At 36.3% G+C, this 18,011-nt stretch overlaps 1 protein-coding gene across 1 annotated transcript; it reads left to right on the plus strand.

Annotated features, from left to right (window-relative positions):
• Positions 1–6,636: 6,636 nt before the first annotated feature.
• Positions 6,637–17,322, plus strand: LOC126818117 (uncharacterized). Its single transcript, XM_050545327.2, has 11 exons — positions 6,637–6,769; positions 9,108–9,199; positions 9,810–9,936; positions 11,423–11,551; positions 12,728–12,840; positions 13,994–14,036; positions 14,302–14,463; positions 14,923–14,997; positions 16,177–16,314; positions 16,829–16,973; positions 17,246–17,322. The coding sequence occupies exons 1-11, from the start codon at positions 6,638–6,640 to the stop codon at positions 17,320–17,322; spliced, it is 1,233 nt and encodes a 410-aa protein (XP_050401284.1). The 5' UTR covers position 6,637.
• The last annotated feature ends 689 nt before the right edge of the window (positions 17,323–18,011 follow it).

An 18,011-nucleotide genomic window follows, 5' to 3' on the forward strand; every position in this document is an offset into this window, starting at 1 on the left:
TCTTCGAGTCCCTTGTTACAAATGGCGCTGAAACGCATTATGGCACAGGGCCCATCAGCCACCCCACCCCAAGGACCGCGATTGATAGAGCGAAACAAGTGTGGGTTCCGCATGTGTTATTGTGTAAGTCTACACTAAGTTGAAGTAACGGTTTCAATCCCTGCTCTGACCGAGAAAGTTCATCCGGATTTTCCGACGTGGTTTCACCTTGTCAGTGGTGCAGGATGACTGTCTAGTCGTTCGGATGGTACGAAAAACCCAGGTCCAGTGTATACATTGGCATGTACGTAAAAGATCCCTTGGATATAAGAGTAACTGTACCCGTTTTGAGAAATACATGGTCTCTATCGTCATTTTAGCGTACATACACACTGAACTGTTTAAAGAGAGAAATCCAACACCATGTCTGACGTCAATTTTTATTATGAATTAATACAATTACATTGTGATTCAGTTTCATTAATACAAAGCATTAATTGTGATATCACTATATCACTATCTCGCGCTTTGAATGCCCATCCCATCCCACCATCTGATGATAAAGGATAAAGCACACGAACGTGACACTTTTCTCATAAAAAACTATAGAATACTTTATTTTTTCCTTTAGAAATTTTAGCAATTATGGGATTTGCACTACAGAAACTGTAGAATATTTGGAGCCATTATTTCGTACAAGCTCCACAATTTATGTAGAATACTATAGAATTTCATCCTATAGAAAATGAAATGGCAATATTTTCAATATAATCAACCAGACATCTACTTGGTTTCATTGTATTACGTATAACTGCACGGGGGAGGGGGGGGTAGATGGCCGAAAGATTAGCACGTGCGCGCTGTATCATAAGGCCTGTAAGGAGTAGGGTCGCCTGTCCAATCTCGTGGGTTTTCTCCAGGTCCTCCGGTATCCTCCCACTGCTAAAGACGCCTACGCGCAAGCGAATTATTGAAATAAAATTAAACCATGTTAGTCCCGAAATGACCTAGTTTGTTTTGAGTGGACGTTAAACCCCATTTCTCTCTCTCTCTCTCTCTCTCTCTCTCTCTCTCTCCCTCACTGCACAGATTCGGTTACGAACCGGAAGGAGCAATGGTAGACATCTACATGTATATGTGAATTCCTGTATAAAGCCAGAAGTTGCAGCCATCATTAAAGGCGATACACCTCGAACTCAATATCTCCATAATATTAGAAATTAAAACAAAACACAAATCAGAATTCAATATTGATCCTTTTCAATAAATATTGATGTTTTTATCGTGTCGGGAAAATATGGGAAACTAATGTTCAATATTTAAGACAAAATGGACATTTTATAATAAGTACGAGTCGTGTATTCTATGGTTTCTCGCGCCATTTGTTATGAACAAGGTTACAAAGAATAGAACCATATGCCCTTTAAGGGGATTCTGTTTAATTAAACATACATTAAGCAAGAGGTAAATCTGTCTATTGCAGGCCTTCCGTTAGGCCTGAAATGTTATATAAACTTTTAATTAGACATATATTAACATGAAAAATCACAATCAACTCCCGATACGATTGTTATCCTGCGATATCTACTGGATTTGAATCCGATCTACCGTTCATTAGACGATGATGATTAAACGCAAAAGTGGATAATCGAGACTTTATTTATATTTTCGTCACAACGACAACAATGACAATCGAGGCTACAAGGTTTTTAAAATAAGTACTTCACGGCTTAGAGTGAAGTAATTTGACCGAAATTTGCAGAATATTCCCGTTGCATTATCTATCATTTAACTATTATAGTGAGAACTGTCAGCACTGTATCTTATCTTCCATAATGTATCTTTAACGTAAACTTTCAAGAGACACGGAACTGGGAAGTTTTTGTTTAAATATGTTAGTAATAACAATATAATAAAATGTTTAAACGGAACAAGGAACGGGGAAGTTGAAAGACAGTATATCTACATGTAGTGACCAGAGATAACTCATTCTGTGGTAGCTACACTTGTGTGAAATAGTTTTATTTAAAATACAGATGTGACGTCATCCTTTGATGCTGGCTTACCATTATTTCAAATAAAGATGTGGGCAATGTGCCAAGCGTACATTATTTATACTAGTTGAAATGCACGTGCTGGATAGTGTCTGTATTTTAAGTTGTTTAATGGTCTCTGCAAGACATTGCGTAATATATAGATATTGCCCTCGTGTCTCGCACTCGACCATTAAACAGCACTTAATGTCCGGTTACACCGAAGTGATATCGCAGACAATTAGCTACTGACTAAGATGCCTAACAATAGAGTCCATTATGCATCCATAATGTGTCGGCAGAAAGATTATTTTTATTTATTTTTTTTATTGTGGAAAAGTGGGCAAACATATGATAGATCGTTGCCCATTTTCTTCGTTACATACGAGCCAAATGTCTATAACTCTCTGTGTTCTTCTACCCCTACAGCCTTAACCGTTCCTCACGTCCCTATTTCGCTCCGTATCCCTTTAACCTTACAGCCTTAACCGTTCCGTACTTCACTATCTTTGCAAATAGGCTTGGGGTGGTTAACGCGTGCGCGTTGAATCATGGGGTCTGTCACTGAGTCAACTGGTGTGGTTTCGATTTACCGCTTGTACGTGTCAAGGCCTGGGATCGCCTGTCCAACCTCGAGGGTTTTCTCCGGGTCCCCCGGTTTCCCCACACTGCTAAAGACCCCCTACGTGTAAGCGAATTATTGAAATAAAATTGAACTATATGTTAGTGCCGAAATGACCTTGTTTGTGTCGAGTGAAGGTTAATCTCTCTCTCTCTCTCTCTCTCTCTCTCTCTCTCGCTCGCTCTCTATCTCTGTTTTCCTGTTAATTAACCGACTAATAAAGAAAGATAAAGAAAGTCGCTGCTTGAAATTAATCAATGAATATGTTTTGTAACCATTAAACGCTGCCTAGATTTGTGGTACTGGATATACAATATTTATATATTGGAAACTATCTAGATTTGTGTGGTATGAAAATATTTGTATGTATTGTCATACCGTTAATGATCGACGATGTTGGTGTATATCCGTGATGTGGTATATCAAGTGATACATCATAGTAATGGGAGCGGAACGTCTTCAGGTGTGATAATGTATATACGTATAATATATACACATATTAAAGTAGAAAACGTAAAAGTACTTCTATAATTATAAGTACTTAAAGAAGCAATACCAGGGATCGCGCTAAAGTTTTTTTCCTTATATTTCAAATATGAAATGAAATGATATATGGTTTAAAGGCTCAATACCACTCTTGTTGTAACTGAATAATATGTCCCAATCTTTATTCTGGTCAACAAATTGCACTATTTTACAATATTCCAATTAACTGATGATACAAATTTCATCTTAACACACCTAATTTAAAAAATTGAAAAAATTCAACTAAATGATTTGAAAAGCCTGACGTAAAGCTTTTCAAATGTGACTTGGATTTAAAAATATTTTTGAACCCTCTGGACAAGTAAAATAGGATTTAATGGATAATTTACACGACATGAAGGACACTAACACATCTAGTACTTAGAATAAGGCTATTTTTTATTTTCTGGAGCTGTCAAGCCAGCAAGAGTGTTATTGTCCCTTTAACGTTATACTGTTCTGCGCCGACTGACTTATTGAAGACAGGTATGTATCATAAAGTGTGCCATGAGGGGAATTTTGCCTGGACAGTGGCGCTACGGCCTACTATTATATCGAATTCCAACTGTCAATGGTTCTTGTACGTACAGGCCGATGTATGCACGGTACGTCAGTATTTTCATCCAATCCGAACGATACGTTGTCCCTTGCCCGGTCCCTGGCCTGCACCAACGTACGTTTTATGTCCAATCTGACCGATTATACGTTGTCGCGTGCCAGTTATAAAAGTTCTTAAAGGAACAATACCGGGACTAGGACCCGCTCTCAAGTTTTTTTTACTCTAATTTCAATAGGGGATCGCGGTGGCTAAGTGGGTAAGACGCTGGCTCGCTAGCCTGGAGGTCGGGTGTTCGATTCCTGTATTGGCCGAGAAAGTTCATCCAAATTTTCCGGCGTTGTTTCCCCTTATCAAATATCAGTGATGTAGGACGGAGGGCCTGGCGAGGACAGCTGTCTAGTCGTTCGGATGGGACAAAAAACCGAGGTCCAGTGTACACATTGGCGTGCACGTAAAAGATCCCTTGGCAGTTGGAATTCGATATAAAAGTAGATCGTAGTACCGCTGTCCGGGCAAAATTTCCCTCATAGCACACTGTATGGCGTATGCCCATCTTCATTAGCCCAGCATAGGAGCAGAACAGTAGGACGTTAAACCCCATTTCATTTCATTTCATTTCTAATTTCCATAACTTGTAGTTAGCGGGGCCGGATTAAGGTTGCACGGGGCCTCTGGCTGAAAATTGACAACATTAAGAACGAATTTGGCGGGTGTAATAAAATGTTTTTTGAGGTCTAATCTACAGATTCGTACACGGTTTCTACCCCTGGCCTACTATATCGTATGTGGAAGTATCATTCCGTTTGTTTTCATAGAACACACATCTATAACAGTGGTTCTCAACCATTTTTTGCCAACGGCAAACCTTGGAACACATGAAAATATATATCGGCATATCTGGCTAAATATATAAGAAAATTATTTGAATTTTGCAAAATAAAAACATGGTAAGTCATACAGAATACAACTGTAGACACAGACTAGTCATAGACACATAGAAAGACTCAAACTAATATAAAGGAAAACAAAGCTATGAACTTAAACTTATCTATAAACAGTCCTACCTTGTTAAAGACTAATCCAATTATCCTATAATTCACTATTGCCAGTTGAGAAATTGGCAAAAATATCATTTTCAACTTCAAATGCAAACGCTTGAAGATAGCTATTCCATGGTGGGGAATAGGAAAACAAGGGAGGTAATTGGGAGGTAATTGTGTTATTATTTCTGGTGTGAAGATTTTTAAGTGTGAGAAAGATAACCTATAATCGTATAATAGTGAGTTGACAACCTATTGAGCTAAAGACATAGAAATAATTATGTTTTGACTTTCTTAGAAAATATGAAATTGTAACTTTAAACTCAATTGGGATCGCGGCTACACCAGGACTGTCCGAGGCTGAAATTTAGTGTATAATGGATAGCTCGGATCAGTTTTGAATCGAAAATGTCTACTTATTGAAAATAGAATTGAATTATTATAAATTTGTCAGATGTGGCGAGAAATCATTCCCTTTGGCGAAAAAAGAATTACGGTGAAAAAATAAAAGGTGTGGATTCCAAAATAGCCTTAGAACAGAGGTGGGGATAGAGCGGCATTTTCATATCGCAAACAACATTGAAAAGGCAGGGGATGGTTGTAGAGAAGTCTGTGTCACTACAGGCCCGGGACTGTACAGCGCAGTGGACGCTTACGGCTGGCTCCCGGATCCATTCACTTGATTTGATATTTGTTCATTTGGTGCAATGTCTATTTTCTGTCTTGTCCGCAGGTTTATCTTGTAGATGTTGTTTTACGTGTAGCGCGGTCCTCTTGCACTTACTATTAGTTTAATTGAGTTAAAAATAAAAGCACTGGTGGATTTTACTATAGTTTTGCATTGATTGAACCGAGTTCATTAAGTGTATACGGTTTACAATTTCTAATATCATTAAAAAATATTGAATTAGAGATTTAGCTCCTTTAATTAGATATTTTATAACCTAAATTATTAAACCTACATTTATTTATACGGTAGGTTTTTTATCAGTTTGACGACTACGACGTTAGGATCTCTCTTTTTACATCTAGAATAAGCTAATAATTACCGGTATTAATAAATATAAACCGTGGTGCATAAAGGTAAATTTGGTATCCTGTTATATGATCTGAATAATAAATTTAAACCGTGGTGCATAAAGGTCAATTTGTCATCCTGTTATATGATCTGAAAATTTAGATACCGCAGGCTATATTAATACCAGCCACACGAAAGTTTCCACACTGATCAGCAGTGAATATTCGCTATGCCGCTACAGTCACTGATAAGGATGACATCGATGCGACTTAATGAGCCACAAATATTAACTTTTTTCCTCCGACAAATTAAATTCTAAAATATTTTTTTTTTATGTATTAGAAAAATAAATAAAGACGTTTGAAATAGGACTATTGGTAGGTAAACATTATTTCCTATTTAGTGCAAATGGGTATTAAAATGGGCAAAAGGCTCCATTCCGCACGAACCAGTAAGGTCTTATGTAAACAATTCACACGCCATTGAGCCAATGATTGACGCCGCGTGATGAGATGTCACGTGTTGAAGGTAGTCATCTTTTACAGAGATATTAGAAGACTCGTAATCCTCTGTCGTAATCCTCTGTGAAACAGATTGGAAAGTTTCAGGAAATCATATTGAGGTGTAAGGGAGGCTAATCCAATAAAGAAATATTAATTGGAGTTACGTCCCCAATCTAATATTTATTTTCTACGACTGTCCAACTTTTACAATTAAGCCATTCGTCGTAATTTTATTTTGACGACACAATTTCCTAGTCAGAAACTGACTTGTGTTAGCTGCCTTTGCAATGATAAAACATTGATTTATCGAAATTGCACTTGAATGTCTGGATATGGAAGACTACTGTTAACCGTAAACATGGCCGGTCCCAGTGGGAGGATTTCCACTTCTCCAAGTAAACAAGTTCTTAGTGATGTTCGAAAGCACATACAGTCAGGCGATGCAGAGAAATTATTCGGAGATGAAAGTTTTGTTCTCGATTTTATAAAGGTTGCTTTCTCCAGTTATTTTACAAACAATTTTTTGAGTTATTCGACGAAATCATTGTCAGATGACAGCATTTATGGAAGACCAAACATGTCATAATTTGTGATTAGACACCGTTGAAAAAAATTGACTGTTTTGTCATCTGATAGTAATATAATATGTTTTGCAAGTTCTGTTTGTTCAGACCTGTTATCAGTCCATATTTTCTTTTGTTAACTTACAAGCCTTAAACAACATAGGTGTTGAAGATTTTTAAAATACCCGGTAGGCCATACTGTAGTTAACAAATCATAGAAAGTATACAATTAGTATACAACTGTAGGCCTACAGTACAGTTGAATAGGAGCTTTTACGGGTTTCCATTTTGACGTCATTTTCGGTTATGCGCAGACACTGGCCTTATTCGTAAACTGAAACCTATAGGCCAGTGTGTGTTTTTTTGTAAAAATACTGTCGTACAGTAAGCTTCTTTTACATAAAATGGAACTGAACGCCATTTCTATATATGCGTAAGGTTTACCGACCGATGCCAGAAAGCGATATTTACAAAAAATTTGATATAGGAAAGATACGGCAAATTTACCAGACCGTAATTGGCCGTTTGCAATTGAAACAAGTGGATGACTGACCCGTGCTCAATGGCCCGAACTAGAATTAAGTGAAGTTTATTACGCATTTTACAGTCAAACAGATGTTATATATTAATTAACACAAAAGATTTAAATGGTCTATCCTATTTACATTCAACTGCCGACTGGACAGTTCTTTGCGAGGTTGATATATCGTCTGCTATAACACTGCATGCTACGACCCTACGTACTCGACACAAAACACGGTACTATGTTGGTCTTTCTTTGAGGCTGTCGACTTGAAAATAATTCCAGCTAATAATACTATAAATAGTATGCAATATGCAAATAAGATTGTTTATGCATGCGTGCTGTTAGCCAATAGCTATTGTAAATTTCCCCGCGTTTAAACGGCTCTAACCAATGATAAAATAGTTGTTTGGTGCACGGGGTAAAACTTCAACCATTTTTATAAATTTTCCTCTTGATTGATGGGATATGAATAACAGAAAGAATAAAACAACGATCAAGTTGAATCTGTGAATATTTTTAAAACCGTTTTTTTCTGTTAATTGTAGTCACATAAATCGTTTTGGCTCAGCTTTTGGCACTCAGTGAAATTTTAATCCAATCAGTTTATCTTGCCGCAACCAAGAAGAAGAACGATGCATTTGTGTCCATTTTATCAATTTCTTATTCAGTATTTGGTTCAGAGAACAGCTGTTGAATGAAAATATGTAACTGGACTCGGTACATTCTTTACATCGTGATTATTATTTGTTCTCTTTTTTTATTAGATGTGGCATGATGTGCTACGGTCGTGCTTAAATTTTAATATCGTCTTGAATAATTCTTTCGTGGAACCGCATGTCACCATCTTTAATTACCCATTCTATAATTTACTCTTATGCTCTATTTCATGGCATTTTACAACCAAACAAATGTTATCTATTAATTGTTTGCAGTAAAATTAAAACAAAACATATAAATCGTCTTCATACAGCAATGCATCTTTGTAATGCTTTTGCGTACTGTGGTCAACTGGGCCGTGTGCGAGCTTGACATATATCGTCTGCTACAACGCAGTATATCGTCATTAAAACAAAAAAATAATAACTTAGACATGATTTGAAATCGGTAATTTATTTCGAATGCTACACACAACTTAAAACAAGAGTGGCATTAAAGAATACATTTTCTATAAAGAGAAAAAGATGGCAAACCCCGCTTTCCCTAGCATTTACCATGTTAAGATACGGATAGAAAAAGGCCAGGCTAAAAATAGACACCGGAAGTACGTCACGCGTAAAAGCTCCTATACAGGCCAGCATTGAGTTACAGTGAATAGCACAATGAAATGGGCATTATAAGACGATAAGAAATCTCTAGCACTTTGTTGCATTTTACATGCGAAGAAATCTTCCAACTTTCATATAAATTTGTGCAGCAGTAAATATACATGTCATGAAATGATAATGCCCACTATTTGTAAGATTTGCATGATCTGGAGTGAGTCTATTTAACCATTTACTTGTAAAACGATAGCTGCACGTGCAATACAGGTAGACATGACCCACTTGGAGTCCACAATGTTGTGGTCAGTAGAATCTTAACTAGATCTACAGAATATGGCCTGAATCGCATGATTGGTGTAGTAAAATGTGGTGTTATTCTTTATGTAAGTATTTGACATCAACCTATGTTTCGGGTTTTAGTATATTATAAATTAACCATTGCTAGAAGTGACCTTAAAACTTTAATTACACTTACAGCTTCTTTATGAAGACTCCATTGATAAGGGAATGAGAACAGAACTGGTTTTATCACTAGAAGAATATGGATGCCTTTCTTTAAACAGCAACAGGTAGAGATTGACACGTCTTGTATTTTTGTACCGGGGGGTTGGATGGCCGAAAGGTTAGCACGCCAGGGCTGTATCATAAGGTCTGCCATTTAGTCAACTGGCATGGTTTCGTTTCCCCGGTTGTACGTGACAAGGAGTAGGGTCGTCTGCACAACCTTTCTCCGGGTCCTAAGGGTCCTAAGGTTTCCTCCGGTTGCTTAAGACCGTTACACGCAATCGAATTATTGAAATAAAAATTGAACCATATATGTTAGTCTCGAAATGATCTAGTTTGTGTCGAGTGGATGGTAGACCCCGTTTCGCTCTCTCCCTTTCTCTCTCTCCCTGTATTTGTATAACAGCCGCGGTGACTCAGTTAGTAAGCTGCTTCACTAGCTTGGAGGCCTCGGGTTCACTCCTTGTGTTTGTCGAGAAAGTTCCTCAGGATTTTCTGGCGTGGTTTGGTCATATCTAGGGTGCAGGACAGTTGGCCTGGATAAGACATCTTGAATTTGTATGCCTTGTAGCAAACTATGTTGGTTCATCCGTGTAGCAAGATTATATTATATTGTTAGTTATGTTTAAGAGAGTAAGCATGGAAGGTGATTAAACTAATATTTTATATTTTCAGCGTGGAGCAGGTGATATCATCTCTAGTTGATATATTTAATCAGAATGTGAATAAAGAAGGAAGATGTAACTTCTGTCTACAGTTGATCATCTGTTTTACAACCATAACAATACACCATCATCAAGTGGTAAGATATTTACCATATAACAATAAACCATCAACATGTGGTAAGATATTTACCATATAACAATACACCATCAAGTGGTAAGATATTTACCATATAATAATACACCATCAACATGTAGTAAGATATTTACCATATAACAATACACCATCAAGTGGTAAGATATTTACCATATAACAATACATCAGCAAGTGGTAAGATATTTACCATATAACAATACACCATCAACAAGTGATAAGATATTTACCATATAACAATACACCATCAAGTGGTAAGATATTTACCATATAATAATACACCATCAACATGTAGTAAGATATTTACCATATAACAATACACCATCAACACATGGTAATTATTTACCATATAACAATTTACCATTAAGTGGTAAGATATTTACCATATAACAATACACCATCAAGTGGTAAGATATTTATCATATAACAATACCCCATCAACTTGTGGTAAGATATTTACCATAAAACAATACTCCATAAAGATATTTACCATACAACAATACACCATCAACATGTGGTAAGATATTTACCATACAACAATACACCATCAACATGTGGTAAGATATTTACCCTATAACAATATACCATCAACATGTGCTAAGATATTTACCATTTAACAATACATCATCAACATGTGGTAAGATATTTACCATACAACAATACATCATCAACATGTGGTAAGATATTTACCATATAACAATACACCATCAACATGTGGTAAGATATTTACCATATAACAATACACCATCAACATGTGGTAAGATATTTACCCTATAACAATATACCATCAACATGTGGTAAGATATTTACCATATAACAATAAACCATCAACATGTGGTAAGATATTTACCATATAACAATACACCATCAACATGTGGTAAGATATTTACCCTATAACAATATACCATCAACATGTGGTAAGATATTTACCATATAACAATACACCATCAACATGTAGTAAGATATTTACCATATAATAATACACCATCAACAAGTGGTAAAATATTTACCATACAACAATACACCATCAACATGTGGTAAGATATTTACCATATAATAATACACCATCAAGTGTTAAGATATTTGATCAAATAACCAGAAAATATAGACATTGATTTGCCATCATAAGGAGGGGGGGTTGGATGGCCGAATGGTTAGCACATGCGTGCTGTATCATAAGGTCTGTCATTGAGATGTGGTTTTCGATCCCCAGCTGTATGAGACAAGGAGTAGGGTCGGCAGTCCAACCTCGTTGGTTTTCTCTGGGTCCTTCGGTTTCCTCCGACTGCTAAAGACCCCAACGCGGGAGCGAATTATTGAAATAAAATTGAACCATACGTTAGTCCCGAAATGACCTTGATTGTGTCGAGTGGACGTTAAACCCGATTTCTCTCTCCCTCTCTCTCTCTCTCTCTCTCTCTCTCTGTCATCATAAGTCTAGTTATTACAGTAGAACTTATTTTATGTTTTAGGGGACATCATTAGGTGGTAATGTTATCAGTAGATTATGGAATGTTATAAAGAATGTCAATCACGTACCAAGTCGTAGAATTCGTGGATGTTGTTGTCAAAGTTTGATACAGTTAGAAAATTCAGCTCCTGTAAGTATCTATCTTCGCATTCAGTAATAACGTAAAACGGATTGGCCAGACAGTTGTACTTACTCTTTACTCTTTTATTACATGTCATGCCAATACTTTTCATGTAAAACTTTAATAAACCATAAGATGGATTCTTTAAATCAGAAAAGTTAATTGATGCATTATGTAAGAACTAAATCTGCCTATTGCAGGTCTCTGATTGGCTTCAAATGTTATATAAATATTTGTTTAGGCATGACAAGCCCATATTTATCAACTCTCTAGACTATTCAATGGCATAAATATTGACTGTATTATCATTCCATATCTTCCTTTAAAGGGGAGCCACTCAGGGAGACTGATGATTTAACAACTGAAATTCCAGTCTGATTAAAATACAGATCTATATTTCATTTCGTTTTTTTTTTTTATACTTTCGATGGCCTCTACTACACGAAGATCTAACTGGTTGTAGTGTTAAGGTCGCTTATGACCCTATGACGTCAGACATTTGATTAACCCATCAGTATTGATGTTACTAGTGGATTACGCACAGTTCCGTGCACCACACGCCATATCTCGCCGTAACAGACTGTTTTATTGGCTAAGCCCTGACACCATTCAGAACACGTCAATGATAACAACTCTTCCAGATCCTAGTGTAGTAAAGACAAGTAAAACAAAATTTTGAACAATAAAAAATGAAACGAAATAGGATGTGTGTTTTAATCAGGGGATCACGTGGCTAAGTGGGTAAGACGCTAGCTCGCTAGCCTGGAGGTCGGGTGTTCGATCCCTGCATTGGCCGAGAAAGTTCATCCAGATTTTCCGGCGTGGTTCTCCCTTTTCAGTGATGCAGGACGGAGGGGCTGACAAGGAAAGCTGTCTAGTCTTTCGGATGGGACGAAAAACTGAGGTCCCGTGTACACATTGGCGTGCACGTAAAAGATCCCTTGGCAGTTGGAATTCGATATAAGAGTAGGCCGTAGTGCCGCTGTCCGGGCAAAATTTCTCTCATAGCACACTGTATGGCGTATGCCCGTCTTCATTAGCCCAGGTTAGGAGCAGAACAGTAGGACGTTACACCCCATTTCATTTCATTTCATTTTGTTTTAATCAGATTGTTATTCTAGAGTAAAAGTTCTTTATCTAAATCTTATAAAATGTAACTTTAACTTATGTTTAATAATATTGTAGGGTATATTACAAAAATATAAAGATGAATTATTAAGTTTAGTAAAACAGGAGAAGACACATGTTGGTCAGGACTATATACAGTTGTTGTCTACAGTTCTTCAGGCTGCTCTATCGTAAGTTCGTTAACACACACATATATATATATACATGTATAAGTATATGTATATATATAGAGAGAGAAGCAACCCCTATAACCCGTGAAGATAGACAAACTCCTAGATAGTAATGAACAAATTTATTCGTGTAGACGTTTTGGACTATAGGTGTCCTTCTTCAGTACACGATTATGATTACTACCTGGGAGTTCGTCTATCTTCACTGGTATAGGCGTTGTTTCTCTACATATTTCATCTTCTTCCTGAAACACGTGACAAGTAGTAGGGTCGCCTGTCCAACCTCGTGGGTTTTCTCCAGGTCCTCCGGTTTCCTCCCACTGCTAAAGACCCCTACGCGCAAGAGAATTATTGAAAAATAAAATTGAACCATATGTTAGTCCCGAAACGACCTAGTTTGTGTCGAGTGGACGTTAAATCCCATTTCTCACTTTCTCTTCCTGAATCCCCTTATGTATCGCTGAGATCCCAGTTTAGATGTACTCCTACTACTAGTCTCCAACTACATTAGACCTACTTTACGAGAGTTGTTGTCGTCTTCCACTGCTTATTTCATATATAGATACACTGTTGTGTCCTATCTGTTCTCCATGCAGCTCCATCGTAAGTACATAGATACACCGATGTGTCCTACCTCTTCCCTATACGTACATATATACCATTTGTCATATATTTTATTATAACTTGACTTATAATTAATGTATTCAAATTTTATCTGGTCAACATCTTGTATTTTATCTGGAAGCTACGGTGGCTAAGTGAGTAAGGCTCTAGCCTGGAGGTCCTGGGTCAGTGGTGCTGTACATATTGGCCTGCACGTAAAAGATCCCTTGGCAGTTGGAATTAGATATAAGGGTAGGCCATATGTGCCCGTCTTCATTATCCCAGTCAGAGCAGAACAGTAGAACGTTAAACCCTATTTCATTTCATTCTGTATTTTATCTGGTCTACATCTTGTATTTTATCTGGTCTACATCTTGTATTTTACATGTATCTGGTCTACATCTTGTATTTTACATGTATCTGGTCTACATCTTGTATTTTACATGTATCTGGTCTACATCTTGTATTTTACATGTATCTGGTCTACATCTTGTATTTTATCTGGTCTACATCTTGTATTTTATCTGGTCCACGTCTTGTATTTTTATAGAAAAGATGATAATGGTACAAAGACAGAACAAGAAAAAGACAAGGTAATGTTTAACATAGCTAACAACATCTGTTTTATCATCTGTTTTAATTCAAAGTTCCACATTATGTTAAAAATATGTTAAAGATGCATTATGCAAGAGCTAAATCTGCCTATTTCAGGTCTTTCCTAAGCCTGAAATGTTATTTAAATTATTAATGTGCGATAAATTAAAATGTGTCATCTATTTATTTTGGGACATCAGCCTCACTTTTGGCTTGTTTCAAATATTATGGAAAATAAAATTTATTTAAATGTGTTTATTTTAGGCAGTAGTGGAGAGAAGTACGTCTTTAATTGATAGTCAGGAATTACTACCAGATATATCCTATATAATGGAGAATGTGGCGCTGGTTACGTCAGCGGGTCTTTGGTCAATTATTAAATCGTTAACCAATATTTTACAGTCTTCCACCGATATTTCTCCTTCTGTAAGTAATATAACTGTATAGATCATTATAATGACTTATTTATCGATACGGCCAAAAGAAATAATATGTGTGTTGACACAGTGTCTTTTCCTCCCAAAAGGATCGGTTGATAGGAAAAACTGGTGTTTATTTATCATAGTGTGGCTTCAGCAACTAACCTGTCACTCTAAAGGTGGGGTGGATGGCCGAATGTTTAGCACATGCTCACTGTGTCATAATAAGGTCTGTCATTGAGTCAACTGATTGATTAGTTTCGATTCCCCCGGTTCGTGGGTTTTCTCCGGGTCCTCCGGTCTCCCACTGCTAAAGAAGACCCCATTTCTCTCACCCTCTCTCTCTCTCTCTCTCTCTCTCTCTCTCTCTCTCTCAAAAGAATAAAAATGTGACAACCTCTATGGATTGTTTGAACGACTTGGTTGCTGTGAGAGTAATTGACTGGCAACCTATCTTTTATTTTAGATATTTAAACAACTGATATTACATCACATGGCCACACTGGATCCAATGGTATTTCACCTGATTCTTTATCTTCAGGTTAGTTATCTATAATAACAATCAATGATGTTAATAGAAATCATAACAATCATAATGATATTAAAAGAAATGATAACAACCATAATGATATGAATAGAAATAATAACAATCATAATGATGTTAGTAGAAATGATAAAAACCATAATGATATTAATAGAAATCATAACAATCATAATGATATTAAAAGAAATGATAACAACCATAATGATATTAATAGAAATAATAACAATCATAATGATGTTAGTAGAAATGATAAAAACCATAAGGATATTAACAGAAATGATAACAATCATAATGATATTAATAGAAATGATAACAATCATAATGATATGAATAGAAATGATAACAATCATAATGATATGAATAGAAATGATAACAATCATAATGATATGAATAGAAATGATAACAATCATAATGATATGAATAGAAATGATAACAACCATAATGATATGAATAGAAATGATAACAACCATAATGATATTAATAGAAATGATAACAATCATAATGATATTAATAGAAATGATAACAATCATAATGATATGAATAGAAATGATAACAATCATAATGATATTAATAGAAATGATAACAATCATAATGCTATTAATAGAAATGATAACAATCATAATGATATTAATAGAAATGATAACAATCATAATGATATGAATAGAAATGATAACAATCATAATGATATTAAAAGAAATAATAGTGAGACGTTGACTTACTAACCTAGAGGTACCGTGTTCAATCCCTGCGTTGGCTCTGTGGATACGACGTTGGCTCGCTAACCTGCAAGTCCTGTATTCAATCCATGAGTTGGCCAAGAAAGTTCATCGGGATTTTCCGGTGTGGTTCCTCCTTGTCAGTGGTGCAGAACTGAGGGCTTGGCAGAGACAGCATATGATTGTTCACATGTAAAAGATCCCTTGGCAGTTGAAATTCGATATAAGAGTAGACTATAACGCGGCTGTCCAGGCAGAATTTCCCTCATACCACACTGTATGGCGTATGCCCATCTTCGTTAGCCCAGTACGGAACAGAACAGTAGGACGTTAAACCCCATTTCATTTTATGTTTACAATGATTTAGATTTTTGTGTTCAAGAGAATTTAGCAATATTTTGACCTAATTTTTTATATCGCCTGTTGGCTTTCAACATGTATCATTTTATTTGAATTGCAGAAAGAATTTGAAGGAGAAGTTCTTACATCACCTGAAGAGCAACAATTATTATTACGACTTGTTACATGTGTCAATCATCCCTTGCTAAGTCCTGCCCATAGACTTCTCTTTGTCCAATGGTTAAAAGGATATGAAATTGTAAGTATTGTACTAATATTAATAAATTATAATTTGCTAGGTCAAAAAATTACAACTAGTAAATCCAATCTGATTAAAGTACAGATCTATATTTCATTTCGTTTCGTTTTTTATACTTTCGATGGCCTACACTACATGAAGATCTGACAAGTTGTACTCGAAGGTCGTGTCAGGGATCATACGAGCGACTTTTGACCCTATGATGTCAGACATTGATTAATCAATCAGCGTCAACATTTCTAGTGGTTTACCCACAGTTCCGTGCATGTGCCAAGAAGTCGCCGTAACAGACTGTTTCATTGGCTTATCCCCCACTTCAACCAAAACGTGGTTAAAATAACAACTCTTTTAGGTCCTAGTGTAGTAAAGACAAGTAAAACGCAATTTTGAACTATAAAAAACGAAACGAAATAGGATTTGTGTTCTAATCAGACTGCTAGTAAAACCTGAATAGGTATGTAAACCAACCTCCATTTCTGTTTATTGATAAAATTATGATTGATTATAATTTTAGTATGGCTCAGAAGTTAAAGACACCAAATTACCAGAGTTTGTTTGTCACAATTATCAAGACAAGTTCTATCCTGGTGATTTTGATAGTCTAGATCTACAAGTAGGGAAACTATCACTGCTATGTTCCAGTAAAAGGCAGGATCAAGGTAGGGAAATGAAATGGGGTTTAACGTCCACTAGACACAAACTAGGTCATTTCGGGACTAACATATAGTTCAATTTTATTTCATTAATTCGTTTGCGCGTAGGGTTCTTTAGCACTGGGAGAAATCTGAAGAACCCGGAGAAAACCCACAAGTCGACCCTAATCAGTGTCACATACAAGCAGGGAATCGAAACCATGCCACTTGCCTCAATGGCAGATCTTATGATGGAACGCACACACGTTAACCATTCGACCACCCAGTCCCCTTTCTAGGAGAAGATTTTAACACAAAATTATTTCGATGTTCACATTTTATTTACAGCTTTCAAGGGATTGAATATTTCAATTAAATAGGATATTCACATACTTTTGGAAAAACAGCTACTTATTTATTTGGGCAACGTTGACTTCACTTAACCTTAGTGTTAATTAGTTTTTGTAGAATAACCCCCTTTGATCTTGGTGTTGTCCTGTATGGTTTCATGAATTGTTGTTATGGTTTTTCTAAATATATTCTTGTATTACTGTATTAGCTTGATAACGTTGAGAGACTACTCTTCGAAATGTCGCCCAAATAAATAAGTAGCTGTTTTTACATAAGTATGTGTTTTTGTGTATTGCTCTATCCAGTTACCCCTTGTCAGTGATGTAGGACCGAGGGCCTGACAAGGACAGCTGTTTAGTTGTTTGGATGGGATAAAAAACCAAGGTTCCATGTACTTATTGGCGTGCACGTTAAAGATCCCTTGACAGTAAAAGATCCCTTGACAGTTGGAATTCGATATACGAGTAGGCCATAGTGACGCTGTCTGGGCAAAATTTCCCTCATAGCACACTGCATGGCGTATGCCCATCTTCATTAGCCCAGTTCGGAGCAGAACAGTAGGACGTTAAACCCCATTTCATTTAATTTCCATCCAGTTACTAAATGCCTCTAAAAGATTATTAGGATATTCAATGTAACGACTAGTTGAAAATCAACTGGAAAAACTCGTGAGATCTTAGTTGAATCGAGAAATTTTTTTATGGTTTGGATTTC

This window comes from Patella vulgata, chromosome 4 (genome assembly GCF_932274485.2).
Source record: "Patella vulgata chromosome 4, xgPatVulg1.2, whole genome shotgun sequence".
NCBI lineage: Eukaryota > Metazoa > Mollusca > Gastropoda > Patellidae > Patella > Patella vulgata.

Bases quoted from the DNA above. Each gene is read 5' to 3' on its own strand.
- LOC126818117 (XM_050545327.2), top strand. From the start codon at position 6,638: ATGGCCGGTCCCAGTGGGAGGATTTCCACTTCTCCAAGTAAACAAGTT. The intron at 14,037-14,301 runs GTAATGTTTAAC...TGTTTATTTTAG, and splicing joins CAGAACAAGAAAAAGACAAG to GCAGTAGTGGAGAGAAGTAC. The intron at 14,998-16,176 runs GTTAGTTATCTA...TTTGAATTGCAG, and splicing joins ACCTGATTCTTTATCTTCAG to AAAGAATTTGAAGGAGAAGT.